A 27,158-nucleotide genomic window follows, 5' to 3' on the forward strand; every position below is an offset into this window, starting at 1 on the left:
TTAGGGTGTCAATTTTGGATCTTTCCTGCTTTCTCTTGTGGGCATTTAGTGCTATAAATTTCCCTCTACACACTGCTTTGAATGTGTCCCAGAGATTCTGGTATGTTGTGTCTTTGTTCTCGTTGGTTTCAAAGAACATCTTTATTTCTGCCTTCATTTCATTATGTACCCAATAGTCATTCAGGAGCAGGTTGTTCAGTTTCCATGTAGTTGAGCGGTTTTGAGTGAGTTTCTTAATCCTGAGTTCTAGTTTGATTGCACTGTGGTCTGAGAGACAGTTTGTTATAATTTCTGTTCTTTTACATTTGCTGAGGAGAGCTTTACTTCCAACTATGTGGTCAATTTTGGAATAGGTGTGGTGTGGTGCTGAAAAAAATGTATATTCTGTTGATTTGGGGTGGAGAGTTCTGTAGATGTCTATTAGGTCCACTTTGTGCAGAGCTGAGTTCAATTCCTGGATATCCTTGTTAACTTTCTGTCTCGTTGATCTGTCTAATGTTGACAGTGGGGTGTTAAAATCTCCCATTATTATTGTGTGGGAGTTTAAGTCCCTTTGTAGGTCACTGAGGACTTGCTTTATGAATCTGGGTGCTCCTGTGTTGGGTGCATATATATTTAGGATATTTAGCTCTTCTTGTTGAATTGATCCCTTTACCATTATGTAATGGCCTTCTTTGTCTCTTATGATCTTTGTTGGTTTAAAGTCTATTTTATCAGAGACTAGGATTGCAACCCCTGCCTTTTTTTGTTTTCCAGTTGCTTGATAGATCTTCCTCCATCCCTTTATTTTGAGTCTATGTGTGTCTCTGCACGTGAGATGGGTTTCCTGAATACAGCACACTGATGGGTCCTGACTCCTTATCCAGTTTGCCAGTCTGTGTCTTTTGATTGGAGCATTTAGCCCATTTACATTTAACGTTAATATTGTTATGTGTGAATCTGATCCTGTCATTATGATGTTAGTTGGTTATTTTGCTCGTTAGTTGCTATAGTTTCTTCCTAGCCTCGATGGTCTTTACAATTTGGCATGTTTTTGCAGTGGCTGGTACCGGTTGTTCCTTTCCATGTTTAGTGCTTCCTTCAGGAGCTCTTTTAGGGCAGGCCTGGTGGTGACAAAATCACTCAGCGTTTGCTTGTCTGTAAAGTATTTTATTTCTCCTTCACTTATGAAGCTTAGTTTGGCGGGATAGCAAATTCTGGGTTGAAAATTCTTTTCTTTAAGAATGTTGAATATCGGCCCCCACTCTCTTCTGGCTTGTAGAGTTTCTGCTGAGAGATCAGCTGTTAGTCTGATGGGCTTCCCTTTGTGGGTAACCCGACCTTTCTCTCTGGCTGCCCTTAACATTTTTTCCTTCATTTCAACTTTGGTGAATCTGACAATTATGTGTCTTGGAGTTGCCCTTCTCGAGGAGTATCTTTGTGGCGTTCTCTGTATTTCCTGAATCTGAATGCTGGCCTGCCTTGCTAGATTGGGGAAGTTCTCCTGGATAATATCTTGCAGAGTGTTTTCCAAATGCCCACAAGAGAAAGCAGGAAAGATCCAAAATTGACACCCTAACATCACAATTAAAAGAACTAGAAAAGCAAGAGCAAACACATTCAAAAGCTAGCAGAAGGCTAGAAATAACTAAAATCAGAGCAGAACTGAAGGAAATAGAGACACAAAAAACCCTTCAAAAAATTAATGAATCCAGGAGCTGGTTTTTTGAAAAGATCAACAAAATTGATAGACCACTAGCAAGACTAATAAAGAAGAAAAGAGAGAAGAATCACATAGATGCAATAAAAAATGAAAAAGGGGATATCACCACCGATCCCACAGAAATACAATCTACCATCAGAGAATACTACAAACACCTCTATGCAAATAAACTAGAAAATCTAGAAGAAATGGATAAATTCCTCGACAAATACACCCTCCCAAGACTAAACCAGGAAGAAGTTGAATCTCTGAATAGACCAATAACAGGTTCTGAAATTGTGGCAATAATCAATAGCTTACCAACCAAAAAGAGTCCAGGACCTGATGGATTCACAGCCGAATTCTACCAGAGTTACAAGGAGGAACTGGTACCATTCCTTCTGAAACTATTCCAATTGATAGAAAAAGAGGGAATCCTCCTTAACACATTTTATGAAGCCAGCATCGTCCTGATACCAAAGCCTGGCAGAGACATAACCAAAAAAGAGAATTTCAGACCAATATCCTTGATGAACATTGATGCAAAAATCCTCAGTAAAATACTGGCAAACCGAATCCAGCAGCACATCAAAGAGCTTATCCACCATGATCAAGTGGGCTTCATCCCTGGGATGCAAGGCTGGTTCAACATATGCAAATCAATAAATGTAATCCAGCATATAAACAGAACCAAAGACAAAAATCACATGATTAACTCAATAGATGCAGAAAAGGCCTTTGACAAAATTCAACAACTCTTCATGCTAAAAACTCTCAATAAATTAGGTATTGATGGGACATATCTCAAAATAATAAGAGCTATCTATGACAAACCCACAGCCAATATCATACTGAATGGGCAAAAACTGGAAGCATTCCCTTTGAAAACTGGCACAAGACAGGGATGCCCTCTCTCACCACTCGTATTCAACACAGTGCTGGAAGTTCTGGCCAGAGCAATCAGGCAGGAGAAGGAAATAAAGGGTATTCAATTAGGAAAAGAGGAAGTCAAATTGTCCCTGTTTGCAGATGACATGATTGTATATCTAGAAAACCCCATTGTCTCAGCCCAAAATCTCCTTAAGCTGATTAGCAACTTCAGCAAAGTCTCAGGATACAAAATCAATGTACAAAAATCACAAGCATTCTTGTACACCAATCACAGACAAACAGAGAGCCAAATCATGAGTGAACTCCCATTCACAATTGCTTCAAAGAGAATAAAATACCTAGGAATCCAACTTACAAGGGATGTGAAGGACCTCTTCAAGGAGAACTACAAACCACTGCTCAATGAAATAAAAGAGGATATAAACAAATGGAAGAACATTCCATGCTCATGGGTTGGAAGAATCAATATCATGAAAATTTATAGATTCAATGCCATCCCCATCAAGCTACCAATGACTTTCTTCACAGAATTGGAAAAAACTACTTTAAAGTTCATATGGAACCAAAAAAGAGCCCGCATCACCAAGTCAATCCTAAGGCAAAAGAACAAAGCTGGAGGCATCACGCTAGCTGACTTCAAACTATACTACAAGGCTACAGTAACCAAAACAGCATGGTACTGGTACCACAACAGAGACATAGATCAATGGAACAGAAAAGAGCCCTCAGAAATGATGCCGCATATCTACAACTATCTGATCTTTGACAAACCTGACAAAAACAACAAATGGGGAAAGGATTCCCTATTTAATAAATGGTGCTGGGAAAGCTGGCTAGCCATATGTAGAAAGCTGAAACTGGATCCCTTCCTTACACCTTATACAAAAATTAATTCAAGATGGATTAAAGACTTAAATGTTAGACCTAAAACCATTAAAATCCTACAAGAAAACCTAGGCAATACCATTCAGGATATAGGCATGGGCAAGGACTTCATGTCTAAAACACCAAAAGCAATGGCAACAAAAGCCAAAATTAACAAATGGGATCTTATTAAACTAAAGAGCTTCTGCACAGCAAAAGAAACTACCATCGGAGTGAACAGGCAACCTACAGAATGGGAGAAAATTTTCACAACCTACTCATCTGACAAAGGGCTAATATCCAGAATCTACAAAGAACTCAAACAAATTTACAAGAAAAAAACAAACAACCCCATCAAAAAGTGGGCAAAGGACATGAACAGACACTTCTCAAAAGAAGACATTTATGCAGCCGAAAAACACATGAAAAAATGCTCATCATCACTGGCCATCAGAGAAATGCAAATCAAAACCACAGTGAGATACCATCTCACACCAGTTAGAATGGCCATCATTAAAAAGTCAGGAAACAACAGGTGCGGGAGAGGATGTGGAGAAATAGGAACACTTTTACACTGTTGGTGGGACTGTAAACTAGTTCAACCATTGTGGAAGTCAGTGTGGCGATTCCTCAGGGATCTAGAACTAGAAATACCATTTGACCCAGCCATCCCATTACTGGGTGTATATCGAAAGGACTATAAATCATGCTGCTATAAAGACACATGCACACGTATGTTTATTGCAGCACTATTCACAATAGCAAAGAGTTGAAACCAACCCAAATGTCCAACAATGATAGACTAGATTAAGAGAATGTGGCACATGTACACCATGGAATACTATGCAGCCATAAAAAACAATGAGTTCATGTCCTTTGTAGGGACATGGATGAAACTGGAAAACATCATTCTTAGTAAACTATCGCAAGGACAATAAACCAAACACTGCATGTTCTCACTCATAGGTGGGAATTGAACAATGAGAACTCATGGACACAGAAAGGGGAATATTGCACTCCGGGGACTGTTGTGGGTTGCGGGGAGGAGGGAGGGACAGCATTAGGAGATATACCTAATGCTAAATGACGAGTTAATGGGTGCAGCAAAACAACATCACACATAGATACATATGTAACAAACCTGCACATTGTGCACATGTACCCTAAAACCTAAAGTATAATAAAAAAGAAATTACAGTGACACACTTCATAAACACTTTATGAATTGATTTTTTAAAATACACAAATTCCAACTTAGCTCTGGTTTATTTAGTTAAATTAATGATACACTTAGAAGCTTTACCTACTATTTCTACATAGTCTGTCCCCCTATCAGTAAAATAAGGACAATAATACTATCATGGTCACTTCACAATACATGTGAAAACTTAAAAAGTCATGAAATGTGAAAATAATGTCACGTTTTATCATTGACCTACTTGGCAGTGAGATTTCTTAAATGCCAGTTGGTGTCCTTTTACCCTCAGAATCTACAAGGATAGACACTTAAAATATGTTTGCTGAATTAATTGATCATAACAGAGATGCAAGATACTTGAATTTTTATTCCAGCTTAATTTTCGACTGTATAGCCTTGGACAAGTTAATTCATGTTTCTGGATCTTAGTTAGATGATTTCCCAGAGACCTGCAGGTTTTACAGGCTGACAGTAGAAAAATTCAGAGGATTTCATGGGGCTTAACTGGTTCAGTACAACTGAACTTATATCCTTGCCTTCTAAACAGCAGCTTCAGTGTATTCATAGAAATGGCTTTGAGCTTGACCCTTTTCTATACTCTTAAGGAGAGCAATAACTTTTCTTAATAATCAAAAACTGTAGTTAGTTTTCTGTATAAACACATTTGTTGGAAATCTTTTGTGTTCTACAAGTAATTTATACATACTTCTATTTGATATATACAGGTAGAATCATGTTTTACCAAGTGCCACTTTATGTTTCAGTTTGCATAATAAGGCTTCTTCCTTACACCCTAGCCAATTAAAAAAACTAACACTGATTTAGAAGTTACACTGAAATGAAAACTACAAACTGTTGTCCATTTAGTGCTTGTATTTAAATATGTGAGTTAAACCCGTAATAACGCAATGTAACTTGTTTCCAAAAATGTATTTCGGACTTGATTTGCAACAGTTTTTTTTTTTTCTGCATGACACCACCTCAGGAGGTCCTGATGACATGTGCCCCTGCAATAGATTTTAAACATATAATTAATATATAATTGGGCTGGGCATGGTGGCTCACTCCTGTAATTCCAGCACTTTGGGAGGCCAAGGCAGGCAGATCACTTGAGGCCAGGAGTTCAAGACCAGCCTGTCCCACATGGTGAAACCCTGTCTCCACTAAAAATATAAAAATTAGCCAAGCATGGCGGCACAGGCCTGTAATCCCAGCTATTCGGGAGGCTGAGGCACAAGAATCTCTTGAACCCCAGGGGCAGAGGTTGCAGTGAGCCAAGATTGTGCCACTGCACTGCAGCCTGGGCAACAGAACGAGACTGTCTCTCAAAAATAAAAATAAAAATGATATAGTTAATATGTAATAAAATCTTAAACAATTTGATGAATTTTGACAGTTGTGTACTCCCATGTAACCTACCATCAGAAACAAAAAATAGAACATGCCCATTCCTTCGGGAAAGGTTCCCTTGTGCCCATTTCCAGTCAGGCTCCCCACCTCCACCATCTGGTTTCTATCACCATGAATTAGTTTTTATGGCATAAAAATGGAATCAGTCATTCAATATGTACCTTTTTTTAATCTGGCTTCTCTTGTTTAACCTAATGTTTTTGAGATTCATCCATATTGTTGGGCATATCAAAAGTTTGTTCTTTGTTTTTATATACAAATTTTAAATCCATTCAGTTGATGGATTTTGAATTGTTTCCAGTTTCAGGCTGTTATGAATAAGTCTACTTTAAACATTCCTATCTATGACTTATTGTTGACATATGCTTTTTTTCTCTTGGGTAAATACCTAGGAGTGGCATTGCTGAATCCTAGGGAAGATATATATTTAACTTTTAAGAAATTTCCGAAGAGTTTCTCAAAGTGGTTGGACCGTTTTATACTGTTTGCCAGTAGTAGATGAGAGTTCTAGTTACCCCACATCCTCCCTAGCATCTGATAGTGCTGATCTTTTTAAATTTTAGCCATTCTATTAATATTAGGTGTGAATCAACATCTCATTGTGGCTTTTATTTGTATTTCCCTAATAACCGATGATGTCTACCACTTTTTCAGGTGTTCCTTGGCCTCTTTTATATTTTCTTTTGTGAAATGTTTGTCTTTTATCCATTTTAGAAATCACATTGCTTACTTTTTATTGTTGTTTTGTGGGAGTTCTTTCCTGGATATAAATCCTTTGTCAAGATGTATGTGCTGTATATTTCTTTACCAGCTTCTGACTTGACCATTCACTTTCTTAATTGAGTCTGTGGTTGAGCAGAAAATTTTGGTTTTGGTTGTAATTGATGAAATCCAGTTTATTATTTTATAATAATTTGTTCTTTTTGTATCTGGTCCCAAAAATCTTTGCCTACGTCAAGATCCTGATAGTGTTGTGCTGTGTTTTCTCCTAGAAACTTTGTTTCCGAGTTTTGTTTAGGTCTGTAATATATTTAAAGTTCATTTGTGGAATGAAATGGAGGTCAAAGCTCTTTTTTTTTTTTTTAAAAAGGTTTTTTTTTTTTTTTTTTTTTTTTTAAGACGTACCATTTGGGGAAAAACAAGACTTTCCTTTTGTCGCGTTGAATTTACTTTGGCACCTTGGTCAAAAGTTCGGTTCTTCATATTTGTGTGGGCTATTTCTGGATTCTCGGTTCTCTTCCACTGATCTATTTGCCCATCTTGATGCCAATATCACACTTGATTACTATAACTTAAGTCTTGAAATCAAGTAGTGTTAGCCCTCCAGCTTTATTCTTTTTCTTTTTTTTTTATTTTTATTTTTATTTTATTATACTTTAGGTTTTAGGGTACATGTGCACAATGTGCAGGTTTGTTACATATGTATCCATGTGCCATGTTGATTTCCTGCACCCATTAGCTCGTCATTTAGCATTAGGTATATCTCCTAATGCCGTCCCCGCCCCCCCACCCCCCACCCCACAACAGTACCCGGAATGTGATGTTCCCCTTCCTGTGTCCATGAGTTCTCATTGTATATCTAGAAAATCCCATTGTCTCAGCCCAAAATCTCCTTAAGCTGATTAGCAACTTCAGCAAAGTCTCAGGATACAAAATCAATGTACAAAAATCACAAGCATTCTTGTACACCAATCACAGACAAACAGAGAGCCAAATCATGAGTGAACTCCCATTCACAATTGCTTCAAAGAGAATAAAATACCTAGGAATCCAACTTACAAGGGATGTGAAGGACCTCTTCAAGGAGAACTACAAACCACTGCTCAATGAAATCAAAGAGGATACAAACAAATGGAAGAACATTCCATGCTCATGGGTTGGAAGAATCAATATCGTGAAAATGGCCATACTGCCCAAAGTAATTTATAGATTCAATGCCATCCCCATCAAGCTACCAATGACTTTCTTCACAGAATTGGAAAAAACTACTTTAAAGTTCATATGGAACCCAAAAAGAGCCCGCATTGCCAAGTCAATCCTAAGCCAAAAGAACAAAGCTGGAGGCATCACGCTACCTGACTTCAAACTATACTACAAGGCTACAGTAACCAAAACAGCTTTATTCTTTTTCAAAGTTGTTTTGGCTATTCTACATCCTTTGAATTTCCATATAATCTTTAGAATCATCTTTTCTATTTCCTCAAAATAGCCTGAGAATGGAGAGTTTAACAATATTGAATTTCTCAATCAATGGACATTTATTTAGGTTATCTTTAACTGCCAATAATATTTTGTAGTTGTTAGGGTAGAAGTCTTGGGTTAGATTTATTGGTAGATATGTGATGTTTTGATGCTATTGTAAATAATATTGTTTGCTTTTATATTTTTATTTTTTAATATGTTGTTGCTAGTATATAGAAATATAATTGATTTTGTATGTTGATCTTACATCCTGCAAACTTACTAAATCTGCTTATTAGTTTTTGTAGTTTGTATGTTTTTTAGGATTTTCTACATATACAATTATGCCATATGCACGGAACAATTTTACTTTTTCTAATCCTGTATGCCTTTTCTCTTTCTCTTGCCTTATTGTACTGGCTAGAACCTTCAGCATAATGTTGGATAGAAGTGGTGAGAGCAGACATTCTAACTTGTTCTCAATCTTAAACATGTCTAGCCTTTAGGTTTTTAGTAAATGCCCTTTATCAGATTGAGGAAGATCTCTTCTATTCTTTGTTTCTTGAGTTCTTTTTAAATATCATGAATGGGTGTTGAGTGTTGTAAATGCTTTTTTCCTGCATCTATTGAAAGAGATATAATTTTTCTCTTTTATTCAGTTTATGAGGTTGTATATTACATTTTTTTTCTAATTGTAACCTAACTTTACATTCCTGGGATAATTCATACTAAGTGTGCACCTTATTTTTAATTCCCCCAATGTTTGTCCCAAAATTGCTGGAAATTTTAATTTGGCTAGCAGATGTTAATATACAGATCTTTTATTCAAGTAGCAACATTTATTTCACATACACTATCCAGTGACACTAAAATAATTACTGGAAAAGCCAATGTAAGTAAAATATTGTCCCTACTCTCAAATAATCACAGCCTATTGGAAAAGTCAGATATGTAGATAATATGTAAATAATGTACAAATATAGTGATAAATCTTTACCAAAAAATTAGTGAAATAGAAAAAAAGATGTGTAGTGTCTTGCCTACCCTATATTGATAAGGAGAAGGATCCTGGAAAAGGTGATACCTAAAGTGTTTTAAAGAGATTAACCAAGTAGAAGGGATTAAAGGGAGGAGGGGCACAGCCTGAACAAAGACATAAAGCTAAGACACACCATTGTGCTTCAGGGAAACTACTAGTAGTTCACTGTTGTTATAACATAAAGTACAAAGTTTGGTATGATGAATGATGAGATTATGGAAGTATCAGCCACATCATTGCAAACTTTACGTGCTACATGAAGGAGCATGTCCGTTGTTCTGTGAGTGATGCGGAGCCATTGCCAGATTTTAAGAAAGGGAGAGTGGCACCCTCAGGTTTGCATTTTAATCAGAACCCTATGGCAGATGTGTGGAAGATGTATTTGAAAGGGCTAAGACTGGAGGCAGGAAGATAAATTAAGAAAAAAATAGTGAAATTTTGCACCTTAGCAATGAGAGAAATGGAGAGAAAGGGTCAGATTTGAGAAATATTTAGGAAATAAAACTGGCAGGACTTGGTGATGAACTCATTGGAGAATAAGTAAAGAAAGAGGGTGTAATAGTTTCGTAGATATCTGAGCCTATTTGGGCTTCTATAATAAAATACCGGAGACTTGGTAGGTTATAAACAACAGAAATGTATTTTTCACTATACTGGAAGCTGAGTAGGTGAAGATAAAGGTGTTAGCCGACTTGGTGTCTGGTGAGGATCGACTTCCTAGTTCATAGATGGTATCTTCTCACTGTGCCCTTACATGGTGGAAGGGGGTGAGCTAACTCTCTTTTTATTAGGGTACTAATCCCATTCATGAGGGCTCTGCCCTCATGACTTAGTCATCTCCCAAAGTCTCCACCTCCTAATACCATCCCCTTGGGGGTTAGGATTTTAACATACGAATTCTGAGTGGACAGAAGCATTCAGGCTGTAGCACTAAGACTGCAATATCAAAGTACCACAAATTGGGTGGCTTAGAACAAGAGAAATTTATTGTCTCACAGTTCTAGAGTCTAGAAATATGCAGTCAGATTGTTTTCAGGGCCATGCTTCCTCTGACACTCTGGGTAGAGCCTTCTTTGTCTTCTGGTGGTAAGAGTTGTTTCTTGACTTCCCTTGACTTGTGGCTGCATCACTCCAGTCTCTGCCTCTGTAGTCTCATGGTGTTTTCCCTGTGTGTCTCTGTCTTCATATAAAGATACCAGTCATATTGGATTGGGGCCCACCCTACTCCAGTATTGCTTCATCATAAACGATCATATCTGCAATGACTCTATTTTCAAATAAGGTCACATTCTGAGGTACTTGGGGTTACAACTTCAACTTATCTTTTTGGGGGACACGATTCAACCCATAACAGACGATAAAGTCAAAACTGTGCTTAGTTTGCTACCTAAGGGTCTATAGGATATTGCCACTGGCAAGATAGGAAACACAGGTATAAGAGCTAGAAGATGAATTCGATTTTCTAAAGGACATACAGGAAGAGCTGTTTTAGGAATCAGTTCTACAGGTTTGAAGTGCATCTCTTTAAGATAGAAACAAGCTGTTATGACTTATGGGTAGCATCAGTAATTGGCTTCATGTTTTCATCGTTGAGAACATGAGATGATGGTTCACAAAAGAGTTTTATAGCAACTGTTATTCTGGCAGGGCTGGTGATCTCTATTTTGAGCTGTTATCCTATCATTCTCAGTAATTTTAGAACCATCAGTCGGGAAGTGTTCTTTATCAAAACTGAGTCATTTTAATACCAACCCACAAAAATAAAAACTAAAAAAATTTTAAAAAATCAAATCATTTTAATAAACACCTAAACCACCAACACAATAGCTTGAAAAAGTTGTCAAATTTTCTTAAGACTAATATGGGTAAATATTGTTTTAATATAAAAAAATGGATGTTAGACATTCAGACATCCTCAATTTGGAACAAACAATATATTCCCTTTTTAAAAATATTCTTTCTCGATGTGTTAACGTTTACAACTTAGTTAACATCTTTATTATGTGAATAAACAAAATAATCATAGTTTACTATTGTTAACATCAATTTTATATTTTTAAGAATGTTTTTAACTTTAATTAATTTTAAATATTTGATTTAGAAAATATTGTCACACAAGTATGTTCCTTTTGTGCATCTCATTGAATTTAGTACCATCTGTTTGTTTTCTACCAACTTGAAATGCTTCAAAATTTATTTGTCCAAAACTCTAAAACTATTTTTAATTCCTAATTGGATTTTTCTCTTAATGCAGGAGGTCTTGCTGGAGTTGCTAGAACAATGTGTGGATGGCTTATGGAAGGCAGAACGTTATGAAATAATTTCTGAGATTTCCAAGTTGATCATTCCAATTTATGAGAAACGTCGTGAGTTTGAGGTAGGCAACTGGAACATTTTTATCATTGACTTATGTATTTTATTTTGGTTTTAGGGAAAACAGTAATATAGTTCTGTTGCTATTATTCGACTTGTGTCCTCTGAAGAATATAAGGTTCATTAGATTATGACTTTTGTATTTTATCATAGAATATAGACAGTCTATCATTTTGACACATTTGTCCAATTTCAAAGTGACAATCCCTAAAAATGCTATTAAATCCTAAGATTTTTTAATGTTTTCACCACAAAGGAATGATAAATGTTTGAGATGATACATTTACTAATTACCCTGTTTTGATTATTACACAATGTTGGCATGTATGGAAACAACATTTCCCCTATAAATTGTACCCCATAAATATGTACAGTTATTATGTGTCAATTAAAAACAACGTAAAACTTCCTCTGGTCCTGCTTATGAAAAGAAAATAAAGTAAAACTTAAAACGTCCTGCTTTATATTCATTTATGTTTTCCAAATGAAATTAAGGGTAAAAGATCCAAAATAGAAATTGAGATTTAAATTAGACCAGTGGTTCTGAAAAAAAAAATTTTTTTGAGATGGAGTCTCGTTCTGTTACCCAGGCTGGAGTGCAGTGGCACAATCTTGGCTCACTGCAACCTCTGCCTCCCGAGTTCAAGCAATTCTCCTGCCTCAGCCTTCCAAGTAGCTGGGATTACAGGCATGCACCACCACGCCCCACTATCTTTGTATTATTAGTAGAGACAGGGTTTCACCATGTTGACCAGGCTTGTCTTGAACTCTTGACCTCAAGTGATCCTCCCGCCTCAGCTTCTCAAAGTGCTGGGATTATAGGCGTGAGCCGCTGTGACCGGCCTGAAAATATTTTCATCTAGCAACCTCCCCTCTTCCTCTCAGAGCATAAAATAATCAGTGTTATTTTCACTAAACCTTCACTTTAAAAAGCTGTCAAATTTCCATGTTACCCAGGGAAGAGGCATAGACATGATTCTATTCTTTATAATTTAGCGGAGAGACTAAAGGTGCTGGCAAATGACAGTGGGGTAGGTAATAATACACTAGTAATAGCCCTATTATGAGAATTTTAAAATTTTGACTTGCCAGATAAACTACTGATAAAGTATAGTTAATAAAGAATAGTAGTATAATGAACAGCAATTGCCACCAACACTAAACAGGATTTTTTAAATTTTCAAGTCTCTTAGTCCATATCATAATTTCTATTTAGGATTCAAGCCATTTTTAAAAAGCAAGGCAATTCTTTTTTTTTTTTTTTGAGGCAGAGTCTCGCTCTTTTGCCCAGGCTGGAGTGCAGTGGCACTATCTCGGCTCACTGCAAGCTCTGCCTCCCAGGTTCACGCCATTCTCCTGCCTCAGCCTCCTGAGTAGCTGGGATTACAGGCGCCCGCCACCGCGCCCGACTAATTTTTTTTTTTTTATTTTTAGTAGAGTTGGGGTTTCACCGTGTTAGCCAAGATGGTCTTGATCTCCTGACCTCGTGATCCGCCCACCTCGGCCTCCCAAAGTGCTGAGATTACAGGCGTGAGCCACCGCGCCCAGCCTGGCAATTTATTCTTAAATAAAGCAGTTAGGCCTTTCCTTGTTGACGTAGTTTCTAAGAGTGAACACACATAGATTTAATATAATCTGAGTAGTGTTTTCATCTCTCCTCCAAACTGGCTCTGATCAAACTCACTTTTTCTTCCCAGATTCTAGGTCTTCTTCTCTCTGCCATACTTTTGGTGTATATGGGGCATGCCTGAAAACTCATAGTAGAATTCAAGTGAATATATTAATAAGCTGAAGTTAAGTATAGGTCATACAGATGGCCAAGAATAGCCTATGAGACAAAACTAGACTTGCCATTACCCCTCCTATCAAAGCATTACATCTGAAGAACCTTTGTAGTAATTTCAAAATAGAGTCCCCATTTTCTGACTCTTAGGATGAAGGAAGTTCTGGCTGTCAGAAACCCAGGGAGCCTTTTGCTACTTAGCCAACCAACAGGGAAGAAAGAAAAATATATCTTCTCTACACATTAAAGGAAATGATGTTTTCTACAGGGGAACTACTCCTATTTCCTTGGAGGGGTGTAAGGGTCTGTATAAATCCCCTAGCACTCTGTATAGATGAAGTAATTGTGTTTAGGACTGATGTAGCTGGAGCGTGGTAGTGCACGCCTGTGATCCCGGCCACTTGAGAGACTGAGGTAGGAGGATTGCTTAAGTCCAGGAGATTGAGGCTGCAGTGAGCTATGATTGAGACACTGCACTCTAGCCTTGGCTACAGAACAAGATCCAATCTCAAAACAAAACCAAAAAGTAGAACACTGATGCATACTTTTTCAGTGTATCTCTATGGAATGGGCTGAAAACTATCAGAGATAGCAGCCAAGGTAAGGAAGATTTCCCTCCAATTGAGTTCAATTATAAAAGATAATATGGGAGGAATTTTAGAGAAAGAAGCTTGTGTGTTTTTCCTTTTTTATTGAGGTGAAATTTATATAACATGCAATTAACCATTTTAAAGTATAGAAATCAGTGGCATTTAATATATTCACAGTGTTGTGCACCCACCACCTCTTTCTAGTTTTAAAACTTTTTCATCTCCCCAGAAAAACACTCCATACCCATTAAGTAATTACTCCCCACCCCACTCCCATTTTCCAGTAACCACTAACCTGCTTTCTGGATTTGCTTATTCTGGATATGTCATATAAAAGGAATACAGATTGAGCCTCTCTAATCTGAAAATTCGAAATCATAAATGCTCCCAAATCTGAAACTGTTTTAGCATGGTCATGATGCTCAGTGGAAATGCTCATTGGAACATTTTGGATATCAGATTTTCAGATTAGACATGTTCAATTGGTAAGTCCAATGCAAATATTTCAAAATCTCAAACACTTCTGGTCCAAAGCATTTCAGATAAGGGATACTCAACCTGTAATATTATATGTGACCTTTTATGTCTGGCTTCTTTCAGTTAGCATGATTTTTTTTAATTGAGACAGAGTCTCACTCTGTCATCCAGGTTGGAGTACAGTGGCGTGATCTCAGCTCACCGCAACCTCCGCCTCCTGGGTTCAAGCAATCCTCACACTTCAGCCTCCCAAGTAGCTGGGAGGCACACACCACCACTTCCGGCTAATTTTTGTATTTTTAATAAAGATGGGGTTTCACCATGTTGTCCAGGCTGGTCTCAAACTCCTGACCTCAAGTGATCCACCTGTCTCAGCCTTCCAAAGTGCTGGGATTACAGGCATGAGCCACCGCACCTGGCCTGTTAGCATAATATTTAGAGGTTCATGTATCAGTTGTAGCATATATCAGAACTTCATTCTTTTTTATGGCTGAGTAAGATTCCATTGTATGGATATACTGCAGATTATTTATCCATTCATCCATTGATGGACATTTGGGTTGTTTCACCTTTTGTCTATTATGAATAGTGCTGTTGTAAACATTTGTGTGCAAGTTTCTGTGTGGATCTATATTTTCAATTCTCTTGAATATATACTAGGGAGTAGAATTGCTGGATCATTTGGTAATTCTATGTTTAACTTTTTGAGGACCCACGAAGCTGTTTTCCACAGTGGCTGTACCATTTTACATTTCGATCATCAGTGTGCTAGGATTCCTATTACTCCATATCCTTACCAACATTTGTTATTTTCTGTTTGTTTTATTTTGTTTTATAAAATCCATCCTAGTGCATGTGAAGTGGCAAACTCATTGTCTTGGTTTGCATTTCCTTAATGACAGTGAGATTGAGTGTCTTTTCGTGTCCTTCTTGGCTGCTTGTACATCTTCTTTGGAGCAATGTCTATTCAGGTCATTTGCCCATTTTTAAAATTGGTTTGCATATATTTTGTTGTCGAGTGGTAAGAAGTCCTTAAATATTCTGGGTACTAAACCCTTATCAGATCTGTGATTTGCATATATTTTCTTCCATTCTGTAGGTCGTCTTTCACATTTTTGATAATGTTCTTTGCACAATGTGCTCTCTTTTTCTGGAAGTGCAGAAAAACATATCCTTTGGAAATATCTGTGAACTTGCATAAAAGCAGCCCTCACTGCAGCTCACACCATTGCTTATTTTTATATTTGCATTTTATTTTCCTTTTTAAATACATGGATTGTTTATTTTCATAGCTCTCTACCTGAGGGCTCAAGCAAAGCATTTGGCTGCCCTTTCAGTTAAAAATATTCAGACCCTGTAGAAAATAGTAGTTGATAATACAGTATTTCAAAATTTAAAATTTCCATTGAGATGTGAATGAAATGAAGCATGATATTAAGAAATACAGTGCTATTGAGGAACAGAAAACCACATACCGCGTGTTCTCACTCATAAGTGGGAGTTGAACAATGAGAACGCGTGGACACAGAGAGGGGAACAACACACACAGGGCTTGTTGTGGGGTGGGGGGTGAGGGGAGGGAACTTAGAGGATGGGCCAATAGGTGCAGCAAACCACCATGGCACGCATATATCTATGTAACAAACCTGCATATTCTGCACATGTATCCCTCCCCCTTTTTTTTAGAAGAAATTTCTTTTAAAAAGAAATACAACGTTATTTTACCATTTTAATTTCTACCCTTAGACCTAAAGTTGTTGAGGACTTTGTCTGATTGTTACAAAGGGAGATGAGTATGAATGGCCCCACCAAGACCATTTTGAAAAGAATATACTGGTGCTTTTTATTCTTGTACATTCATCTTGAAGACATTTAGTAATTAAACAAAAAACAAAGCTGATTTGTATATTTTTATTTTTCAGAAACTTACTCAAGTTTATAGAACTCTTCATGGAGCTTACACAAAAATTCTGGAAGTTATGCATACAAAAAAGAGACTTTTAGGCACTTTCTTCAGAGTTGCCTTTTATGGCCAAGTAAGTATACTTGAGTTCATAAAGTTTTCCTTTTTAAACATTCACCTTTGAATTACTAGTTTACTATAGCAGCTAGGATTCTATCCAGATAGAGTGCCTATTACAACAGCAGGGAGCCTCTTTTGTATATATAAAGTTCACTTTGGTTCTCATATCTAAACCCTTCAGGTCAGAATATAACAGAGAAGGTTTTGATTTCTGTCAGTTTCATTTTCTGTTAAGCTTTTTAAAGTACATATTAAATATATAGTAGTTAAAACTTAAATAAAAAACAAGTAAGTGTACAGGGAAGGAAAAAAACCTAGTTTGAAAATCTTCCTCAGGCCATATGTTTATGTGATTATAAATTTGAAAATTATCAGGAATTTGAAAATTCTCATGTATTTGAAGTTAAAAGGGTAAATACAAGCATGGGACTTTTAGTAATATTATTCAAAATGTATTTCAAATATATTATTACTAGTTATTTAGTAGATTTTCTTTAAATGTTGTGTTTGCTCATATTATTTATAAGTTGTTATTTGTTTAACTTTATAATAGTCTTTTTTTGAAGAAGAAGATGGAAAGGAGTACATCTATAAAGAACCAAAGCTCACTGGCCTCTCAGAAATTTCCTTGAGACTTGTTAAACTTTATGGTGAAAAGTTTGGTACGGAGAATGTCAAAATAATTCAGGATTCAGACAAGGTAACACATACCCTACATTTTGAAATCATTATTTGTTAGTTCCAGGCATTGTACATTGCTCCTGACTTTTTCCTTTTTTAACTGGTAGAGAAGCATGAAAACAGAGCTTTCCAGATAATAAAAGAAAGAACAGGGGCTTTGGAGTCAGGGATACCAAGCTTCAGATCTCTACTCTCTGCCACTCACTAGCTGTGTGACCATGGGGAAGGTACTTAACTCTCTGTGCTTCATCGTTCTTAGTAATAAAATGGAGATAATAATAGTAGTATTTTCCTCATGAGGTTGTTGTATGGATTAAATCAGTTAATATATGGAAAGTATAATCACTTTCCTGGTACATAAAAAGCATTCACTAATAATAGCAAGCTAGCATGCTCACTAAAGGTTAGATATTATTGTAAATGCTATTGTACATCATGATTCTCCATTACATCATGATTAAAATCATCTTGGGGCACACATTTTATTCTAAGATATCCTTAGTTCAGTAATAGTGACTATAGTTAACATTTGCAATGAAATAGGTTTAGGAGAGATCCTTGAGCCTTGCTCTAAAGGTTATCCATTCCACTAGGCCCTGCCAAGGCATAGTGAGAAGGCTTATATTATAGCAAGAGAGGCCCTTTCCTAGGAAATGCATAGTTCCCTATAGACAGGATTTGGGGGAAGCACTATAGGAATGCCTGACTATCCTTAGTTGCCTTGGGTGTGCCCAGACTTAGAGCTGATTTTTAAGGGTAGGAAGGACATATAAAGTTCAAGATTTGTATTCACAGCGATATTTACTGAGTGACTATGATACGCACAGTGCTATGCAGAACACTTAAAATCTAGCAGGAAGCATTACCAGAGTGAAAAAGCCCATGGCTATTGTAAAGACACTTCATTGTCTACCACGAAAATAATCTCTTCACTTTGTATACTTAGATATATCTCTTGGAGATGACTTTATCTTAAACATATGCCTAAGACATTTAAAAATAGAGGCCGGGCGCGGTGGCTCAAGCCTGTAATCCCAGCACTTTGGGAGGCCGAGGCGGGCAGATCACGAGGTCAGGAGATCGAGACCATCCTGGCTAACACGGTGAAACCCCGTCTCTACTAAAAATACAAAAAATTAGCCGTGTGTGTTGGCGGGCACCTGTAGTCCCAGCTACTTGGGAGGCTGAGGCAGGAGAATGGCGTGAACCCGGGAGACGAAGCTTGCAGTGAGCCGAGATCGCGCCACTGCACTCCAGCCTGGGGGACAGAGAAAGACTCCGTCTCAAAAAAAAAAAAAAAAAAAAAATAGATTTGGTGGTAGTTTCAACGTAATATATGGCAAACACTCTCTACTTCTTTCCTTATCAGTTTCACTATTTTGTGTTGTTTTGTTGAATTGAGACAACAGAAGATTTTCTCCCCTTGCAGCCAGATAGTGTAAGACTTGTTCCCACAATATTGATTACTGTATAAATGGAAAGATAATGAAAAGTCAGACTTTCTGTGCAACATGCAGTTTTCTACCTTATTCTGCCTCTGAAAACTGGGTCAAAGAATGCAGCGACAAATCATTATCAGGTGGCTGGACTCCTGATGTTTGTTATGTATCGTATTTTAGTAGTTCCCCACAGGCAACAGACATAATAAGCAGTTCCGGCTTTTAAAATATATTTATTGTTTTCTCAATGTGTGAAAATAAAAATTAAAAATACTCTTTTCCCTTGCCAAAGAGCAAAATCTGCTTAAGGGCAAAGGCAATTTGAAGAGGAGTTTGGCAATATCTTCCAATATTTTAAATGTATGTGTCCTTGGACCCAACAATTTCACATTTAACATTTTATCTTGTAGATGTACACATATAAATATATATATGTTTAAAGTTGTTCACTGCCACAAAATTTATATAGCAAAAAACTGGAAGCGGTTTAAATGTCCATATGGTTAAAGAAATGGTGGTATTACCCATATAATGGATATAACCACCTAGACATTAAAAAGCATGAGAAATTTGTAAGTGTCCATATGAATCTATCAAGATGTATATTTTTTTCTTTTCTTTTTATTTTATTTTATTTTTTTTGAGACAGTGTCTTGCTCTGTCACCCAGGCTGGAGTGCATTGGTGCCATCTTGGCTCACTGCAACCTCCGCCTCCTGGGTTTAAGCAATTCTCCCACCTCAGCCTCCCTAATAGCTGGGATTACAGTCGCTCACCACCACGCCTGGCTAATTTTTGTATTTTTAGTAGAGATGGGGTTCCACCATGTTGGCCAGGATGGTCTCGAACTCCTAACCTCAAGTGATCCACCCACCTCAGCCTCCCAAAGTGCCGGGTTTACAGGCCTGAGCCACCACGCCTGGCCGCTTTTAATTTTTTTCGAGACAGGGTCTGGCTCTGTCGCCCAGGCTGGAGTGCTGTGGCACGATCACAGCTCACGGCAGCCTTGACCTCCTGGGCTCAAGTGATCCTCCCACCTCAGCCTCTTGAGTAGCTGGGACTACAGGTGTGCACCACCACACCTGGCTTATTTTTGTTTCTTGTGGGTTGTTTTTTTTTTCTAGAGACAGGGTCTCACTATGTTGCCCAGGCTGGTCTCAAACTCCTGGGTTCAAGCAGTCCTCCAGTCTTAGCCTCCTGAATAGGTGGGACTACAGGTGTGTTGCCACCATACCCCAGCTAATTTTTTTATGTTTCTTAGAGACAGGGTCTTGCTATGTTGCCCAGACTGGTCTCAATCTCCTGCGCTCGAGCAATCCTCCTGTCTTGGCCTCCCAAGCCCTCGGATTACAGGCATGAACCACTGCAACTGGCCCCATGTAAATCTTTTAACTAAGCAATTTCTTTTCTAGGAACTTATCCTAAGGAAAAAATCAGAAAAAAAAAAGCACACAGTTTTAAATACAAGGATGTTCATCAGAACATTATTTACAATAGCAAAAAGTTGGAAAACAGCCTGTCTCCACTAATGAGAGAATGGTCCAATAAGTCATGTTTATCCATACAGCCATTAAAAGTAATGCCAGTGACTATAGTATAAACTATTGGCCAGACATGATGGCTCATGCCTATAATCTCAACACTAGGAGGCTGAGGCAGGAGGATCACTTGTGCCCAGGAGTTCCAAGCTAGCCTCAGCAACACAGGGAGACCTCATTTCTACAAAAAAAATTTAAAAATTAGCCAGGTGTGGTAGTGCATGTCTGTGGTCCCAGCTACATGGGAAGCTGAAGTGGGAGGATCACTTGAGCCCAGGAGGCTGAGGCTGCAGTGAGACATGATCACACCACTGCACTTGAGCCTGGGCAACAGAGCCAGACTCCATCTCAAAAATAAATAAATAAAGTATGATACCTGTGTTTTTTTGAGGTGTAATTCATATAATGCACAATCAAAACAATGTTTTAGTCTGACCTCAATTTTCTGAATACATATTCATAGAAGAAAGATGAGAAGGAAATATATAAAAATGTGAATAATGGTCATTGCTGGGTGGTAGGATTACAGTAATTTTTTTTTTTTTGGAGACAGAGTCTCACTTTGTCGCCCAGACTGGAGTGCAGTGGCGCGATCTTGGCTCACTGCAAACTCTGCCTCCCAAGCTCAAGTGATTCTCCTGCCTCAGCCTCCTGAGTAGCTGGGACTACAGGCTCATGTCACCCCGCCCGGCTAATTTTTGTGTTTTTAGTAGAGACAAGGTTTCACCATGTTGGCCAGGCTGGTCTCAAACCCCTGACCTCAAGTGATCCGCCCGCCTCGGCCTCTTAAAATGCTGGGATTACAGGCATGAGCCACCGTGCCTGGCCAATTACAGTAATTCTTAATTTCTTCATATGTTTCTGTAGTCTCCAAATAGATTTCTGTAACTTCTTTATAATCAGAAGTAAGTGATTTTTAAAAAGAAGAATGAAGACCCCCTTTATTGGAAACACAATTATAATGGCAATGTTCCTCACTTGGTCTCAAAGAAGTTAGTAGGTTACCTTATCTCCTTTTCCCTTCCACTGAATAAAATAAAAAATAAAATAAAATAAATAAAAAAAACTTTCTTATTTTATAGGTAAATGCCAAAGAGCTTGATCCAAAATATGCTCATATACAAGTTACTTATGTGAAGCCTTACTTTGATGACAAAGAACTCACAGAAAGGAAGACCGAGTTTGAAAGAAATCATAATATCAGCAGATTTGTTTTTGAGGCCCCTTACACTTTATCAGGCAAAAAACAGGGCTGTATAGAAGAACAGTGCAAACGCCGTACAATCTTGACAAGTAAGTACAATTTTACATGTTAACTTCTTATTTGTCTTGGTCTTTTTCAGTATACACGAGTAGCAGCTGGCCAGCTGGAACATACAACTGAAATTTTAATTATTATTTGTTCTGCTGTTCAGTTACAAGTTTGCACAAGCACATCCATGTGATAAACCATCATTTTCCCATATGTCATCCATGATTGCCCAGAGGTGTCTCATAAAGAGAGTTTCTCTCTGAATCTTGAAGTACTATATGGGACCCTAAGTCATCTTCTAGATAAAGGATGGGGAGAGTTAAGCACAATAGAGTTTTTTCTTTAATTTGGCTGTTTGAACAAATGATTTTCTAAAGTCAATAAATCAATCTTAACATTTTAATAGCTTCAAACTCGTTTCCCTATGTGAAGAAGAGGATTCCTATTAACTGTGAACAGCAGATTAATTTAAAACCAATTGATGTTGCCACTGATGAAATAAAAGATAAAACTGCAGAGCTGCAAAAGCTTTGCTCCTCTACTGACGTGGACATGATTCAGCTCCAACTTAAATTGCAGGGCTGTGTTTCTGTGCAGGTACGTTGGTCGTCCAACATGTATTAAATGTTTCTTGATGTTTCTTTTGCTTTTATAAGGGCACAGAGCAAGCATTAATTGTAATTGTGTGTTGGGCACTTACTGAGTGCAAAAACCTGTGCATTATTTTTTGTTCATTTAATGAAGATATTACATTGAATTTTTATAAGTTTTGTGTTATGTCAGAGGACTTTAACATAAGTCCGATGACTGTAGCGAAGCCCTGTATGTATATATCAGAAATCACTTACTAGAATATCATCTTTGTAGATTATTTTCTTTAGTTAATGGTTTTTTGAAATAAACTTGTAATAAGCATATATTTCTCAGATATGGATTTCTTGTATATTTTGGGATTTTTAATAAAAAAGAGAAATGCCAAAACTTCTTTTGATTATTGCATTCTGGAAACACTCTCATTTTTCTTCTATTGTAATGTAGGTCAATGCTGGTCCATTAGCATATGCAAGAGCTTTCTTAAATGACAGTCAAGCTAGCAAGTATCCACCTAAGAAAGTGAGTGAGTTGAAAGACATGTTTAGGTAAGTGTTTTACAGTTTTCAGGTTAGACCCGCATTCTTTTTCTCTATTTTCTTCTTTTAAAAAACAACAAAGTATTGGCCAAATAATACCCCTCCAAAAAGGGACATTCTCTGTGGTCTTTTACAATATCTAAGTGACCTCCTAATGGCACTTTAAGTAATAAGAAAATGTGTGATCAGTTTCATCCTGCAGGACATTAACAATACCCTAGTGACCCAAGAGATTAAATATGCCAGTTTACTATATTGCTTTGAATATTTTAAGTGACACAAATGCAAGCCTATGTTCCTTATGTGCTTTCCTTCTTCACCCAATTGACCTCCTGTTACAGCATTTCAGACCATTTGGGGTAGGAATAGAAGTGGGGCAGGAAAGATTGCATAAGCTCACTCCAATCCCCTGTCCTTACTTCCACTTGGACTCTGCCAAACTAGGGCATGCAATATCTTGTCTTCAGTGAGCGGCTCTGTAAGCTAAGGCATGTATGAATGCTCTTACATTAGAGAAATATCTTTAATATATAAAAGTTTTCATTCAGAAGAAGAGAAACAGTTGAGTAATATGGACTAAGGAGAAAGATGATAACCTATCCACTCATTTGCTCCTGGCTTATTTTGTTTACTTTTCCTCTCTGTGTTTTATCAGCTGTTCCAGAGTGCAGAGTAACCAGTAGTCAGTCATTCATTCACCAGTATTTATTAATGCCTGGTACATGCAAAAGACTATTAGTTGCTATGACAGGGATATAAAACAAATGGACAATGAAGTACTTTGTCCCCTAAGACCTACACTCTAATTGTGGACATTAAACATAAACACATGAAATAATGGAAAAATACTTTTATGATAGGTCATCACCTCTCTGTTCTCCTTCTTAGCAGCCCAGGGAAGATCCTTCATACCTGTACCACCCAGCACTGTACTAGCCACATAGTAAGCTCAAAATAAATTTTTTTGAATAAATGACTCGTTATCTACAGGTGCAAATTAATGTCAGCACAACTTTAGCTGATAGAATGCTAAGTAAATGATTAGCAAGTAGACTTTCCAGAGGGTATGTGTTTTGAGCCAAGTCTTGAAGGAGATAAGAAATGAAACCATAAGGCAAAGGTGGAAAGGAAAGAAGGCATTTCAGACTTAGGAAGAGACATTAAGAAATAAATGCACAGTGAGAAAATAGAGGATTCTGATCTTCTTCCTAGGCAAACCATGGCTAAACTGAGTTATCAAATGGATTGTCAGTGATACTTCCTAAGAATAAATAACAAGACCTTTATCTTTGATATTCATCCATAGGAAATTTATACAAGCATGCAGCATTGCACTTGAACTAAATGAGCGGCTAATTAAAGAAGATCAAGTTGAGTACCATGAAGGGCTAAAGTCAAATTTCAGAGACATGGTAAAAGAATTATCTGACATTATCCATGAGCAGGCAAGTATTAGGGTGACTAAAACTGAAAACACGATCTGCGGGTCCCAAAATTGTTGCTTAGCAAAATATAATGGTTCAAAATGCATAACTTTAAAGTTATTAAGTCTATATTTTAAATTTTTTCATATTATCTTTAATCATTTAAGTGATACAGTACAAATCAAATTTGCAACAATTATCTAAAGTGGTTAGTGATGCAGTTATCAGTAAGAAACCATTTTGTTTTTTGTGCTCCAGTGTCAGTAGAGGCAAGAGGTTGAACTGAGGTATACCGTTATCAAATAGATAACATAGTTTGTTTTTAGAAACTATCTAGTTGATGAGTTTCTATTCCTCATAATGCATAGAAAAAGCAGCAAAAATTCCTCCTTCACAAAAGATATAAGACAATTGCACATGCTATTTTAAGTGAGTATCTACTATATTACAGTTATTTCATTTGCATGCAGTTGCATGACCTAGTGCTGAACTCTAAATTATTCAAATTGAAAACAAATTATTCAATTTACTGTTATTACTGTGATCAAGATATTCTGAGTGGTCATTTTATAAAATTCTGTTTTCCTTTTGAAGCATGGATTTTTCAAATCTACTGTCGTATTTCTCACTTGTCTGTATCAGTTATTCCCATAAAACATGACTATTTCTCTTAGATATAGAGACCAATAATTTAGACTCTTAATATTATGTAATAACAGCTAACCAAGAAAACTCTTAGTTTCTACTGGCTTATATTTATGCAAGCCATCCTGTTATTATGAACCATATTTTGGTGTGCCTTACTTTTGGCAAATGTTGACTTTGTAGTGAATTGAGTTTCACATGTAAGAGAGCCACCTTGTAGTCATACACTTTGAGGCGTATATTAATACTGAAAAGTAAGACAAGTGTTAATGTGTACTGAAATTTGAAATATTCTCTTGAGCTCCATAAATGATTACTTGACAAAAAGACATGACTGGATAGTCCTTGTCCCCTTTCAATGTAATCTGTTACAGAATACCAGAGTATATAGTCCTTTCAAAAACTTCTTCAAGCTTTTTTTATCTTTTCTTTTTTTTTTTTTTTGAGACGGAGTCTCACTGTGTCACCCAGGCTGGAGTGCAGTGGCGTGATATCAGCTCACTGCAGCCTCCACCTCGTGGATTCAAGTGATTCTCCTGCGAACACAGGGCACGCCATAACCTGGTCATTTTTTGTATTTTATAGAGATTGGATTTCCCATTTCCTGACCTTGTAATCCACCCGCCTCATCCTCCAAAAGTGGTGGGATTACAGGCGTGAGCCACCGCGCCTGGCTGCTTTTGATTTTTAAAAGGATTTATATTATCATAAAGCTATAAATTGCAGATTTCTTAGATAGAGTTGGGGGTGGTCATTGTAGCATCTGTTTGGTATGTTTTGTAATTTCTTAGCAATAAGTACCCTCCTTGCCTGTCACATCTGACCAGCATAGATAATCAGTTATTCATCTCTTAACATTCTAGGATGCTTTCAGATTAGTGTCGTGAGTTAATATTTTTGTAAGAGGAAATTTCTCTATTACAAATTTTATTTAAGCCTTATGATTTGTAGCAACACAAATGATATGTCTCAATACTGCCACTATAGATCAATCTGTGGGCTTAATACTGAAGTTTCACAACTAACTTGAGAACCAAGTATTGAAAGCTTGAGACCTAAGTTAGGACTTTATGGTAAAGAGATTGGATATAATGTATATAGTGCTTTTTACCTCAATCTACTTTAAGCACAAGATTTCTGTTGCTTTTTCTTTGGATTACACAAAATGGATCATTTAAAAAATATTTAAACTAATATGAATATCTATGTTTATATACTTATTGGAATATATCTTTAAATTTTATAGTTATGAAGTTCTTCCTTTCCAAGAAAAATCTTCTGTATCAATTAGCTTATACAATTATAGTGTGTTTTTTGAAATATGCACTTAAGACTTTTATCTTCATTTACTATTATTTTCAAGTCTCCGGGGAAGGAACATAGGTATCTGCATGTTTCAAAAGTCCCATAGATGATTCTGAGAACCACTGTGTTAGATCATTCATAAACTCATATCAGAGTCTACCATTTAGAGTTCTTGTTATGACCATCTGTTAAAAAATATTTTAAAGATTGTGTTACCTCTCGCTTTTTATTGAATTTTGCATTTTACAGTCTTTGTTTTTCTTAATGAGTAACTAGACCTTTTCTGCTTTTTTGATATGCTGCCTTTGTAACACAGCTTTGAAGACTTAAGTCGGTAATGTTATTCTTTGCTCTCTCTGCTTTCTGTCTTTTTAAATAACTGTCAGTGATAAATTGAAATATGCCCCCAATTACATATACACATTCTTTTTTTGGCAGTGGCTATTTTGCTTCATGATAACCATGCTGATTTCTTCTGTTTTAGATATTACAAGAAGACACAATGCATTCTCCCTGGATGAGCAACACATTACATGTATTTTGTGCAATTAGTGGTACATCGAGTGACCGAGGTTATGGTTCCCCAAGATACGCTGAAGTGTGAGGAAATGCAGATGTACGTGACAATGAGACTGACCTTTCTCAGGAATATTTGGAGCTGTGCAAATGTTAAAATTTAAAGATTTGATATACATGGAGTGTTTCTTCTCGACACCAAAATTTTCATGTGTTCCAACAGGGTGCTTACATATTTGTAAATAAGCAACTTGAAAGTGCCTGGAAAATTGCACCACTGTGCTTGGTTTGTACTTTTTTAGGTAAATCTATATGCTGAAAAGTAGAGCTCAAAAACAGTAGTTCAATTTGCTTAATTATTGCTTAAAATAATAATGGTACTATGTAAAATTGTATAATGGAATACAATAAAAGGTAAAACTTATTTCTAATTAGAAGTGAAAGAAATAATACTTTGAACTTAGCATTTTTCTTGACAAGAAGCTCAGTTCATTATCATATAATCCTTGGTAGGAGGAGAAGAAAATTGATAACATTTCCATAATACACGGATATTTAAAATTGGGGAGATCATTTGAATCCTTGCCAATTAGTAGTCAAGGCTGGGCTAAAGGAACCAAAAGCATTATTTAACAGGCAAATTTCAAAAGGAAAGGATATACTTACAAATATACCAAACTTAGGCTGGGTGCGGTGGCTCACGCCTGTAATCCCAACAT

The 27,158-nt window shown here is 36.9% G+C and overlaps 1 protein-coding gene across 1 annotated transcript in view; it reads left to right on the forward strand.

Annotated features, from left to right (window-relative positions):
• The window catches only part of DOCK11 (dedicator of cytokinesis 11), a 214,575-nt gene extending 187,728 nt beyond the window's left edge, over nucleotides 1-26,847 (forward strand). Inside the window, exons 44-51 of the mRNA XM_032756251.2 lie at nucleotides 11,519-11,641; nucleotides 16,410-16,523; nucleotides 17,064-17,210; nucleotides 21,250-21,460; nucleotides 21,826-22,016; nucleotides 22,458-22,558; nucleotides 23,856-23,994; nucleotides 26,408-26,847. Coding sequence (XP_032612142.1) covers nucleotides 11,519-11,641; nucleotides 16,410-16,523; nucleotides 17,064-17,210; nucleotides 21,250-21,460; nucleotides 21,826-22,016; nucleotides 22,458-22,558; nucleotides 23,856-23,994; nucleotides 26,408-26,527 — 1,146 coding nt within the window. The 3' untranslated portion in view covers nucleotides 26,528-26,847. The remainder of the gene's footprint in view (nucleotides 1-11,518; nucleotides 11,642-16,409; nucleotides 16,524-17,063; nucleotides 17,211-21,249; nucleotides 21,461-21,825; nucleotides 22,017-22,457; nucleotides 22,559-23,855; nucleotides 23,995-26,407) is intronic.
• The last annotated feature ends 311 nt before the right edge of the window (nucleotides 26,848-27,158 follow it).

Source organism: Hylobates moloch, unplaced genomic scaffold (genome assembly GCF_009828535.3).
Source record: "Hylobates moloch isolate HMO894 unplaced genomic scaffold, HMol_V3 SCAFFOLD_7, whole genome shotgun sequence".
Lineage (NCBI taxonomy): Eukaryota > Metazoa > Chordata > Mammalia > Primates > Hylobatidae > Hylobates > Hylobates moloch.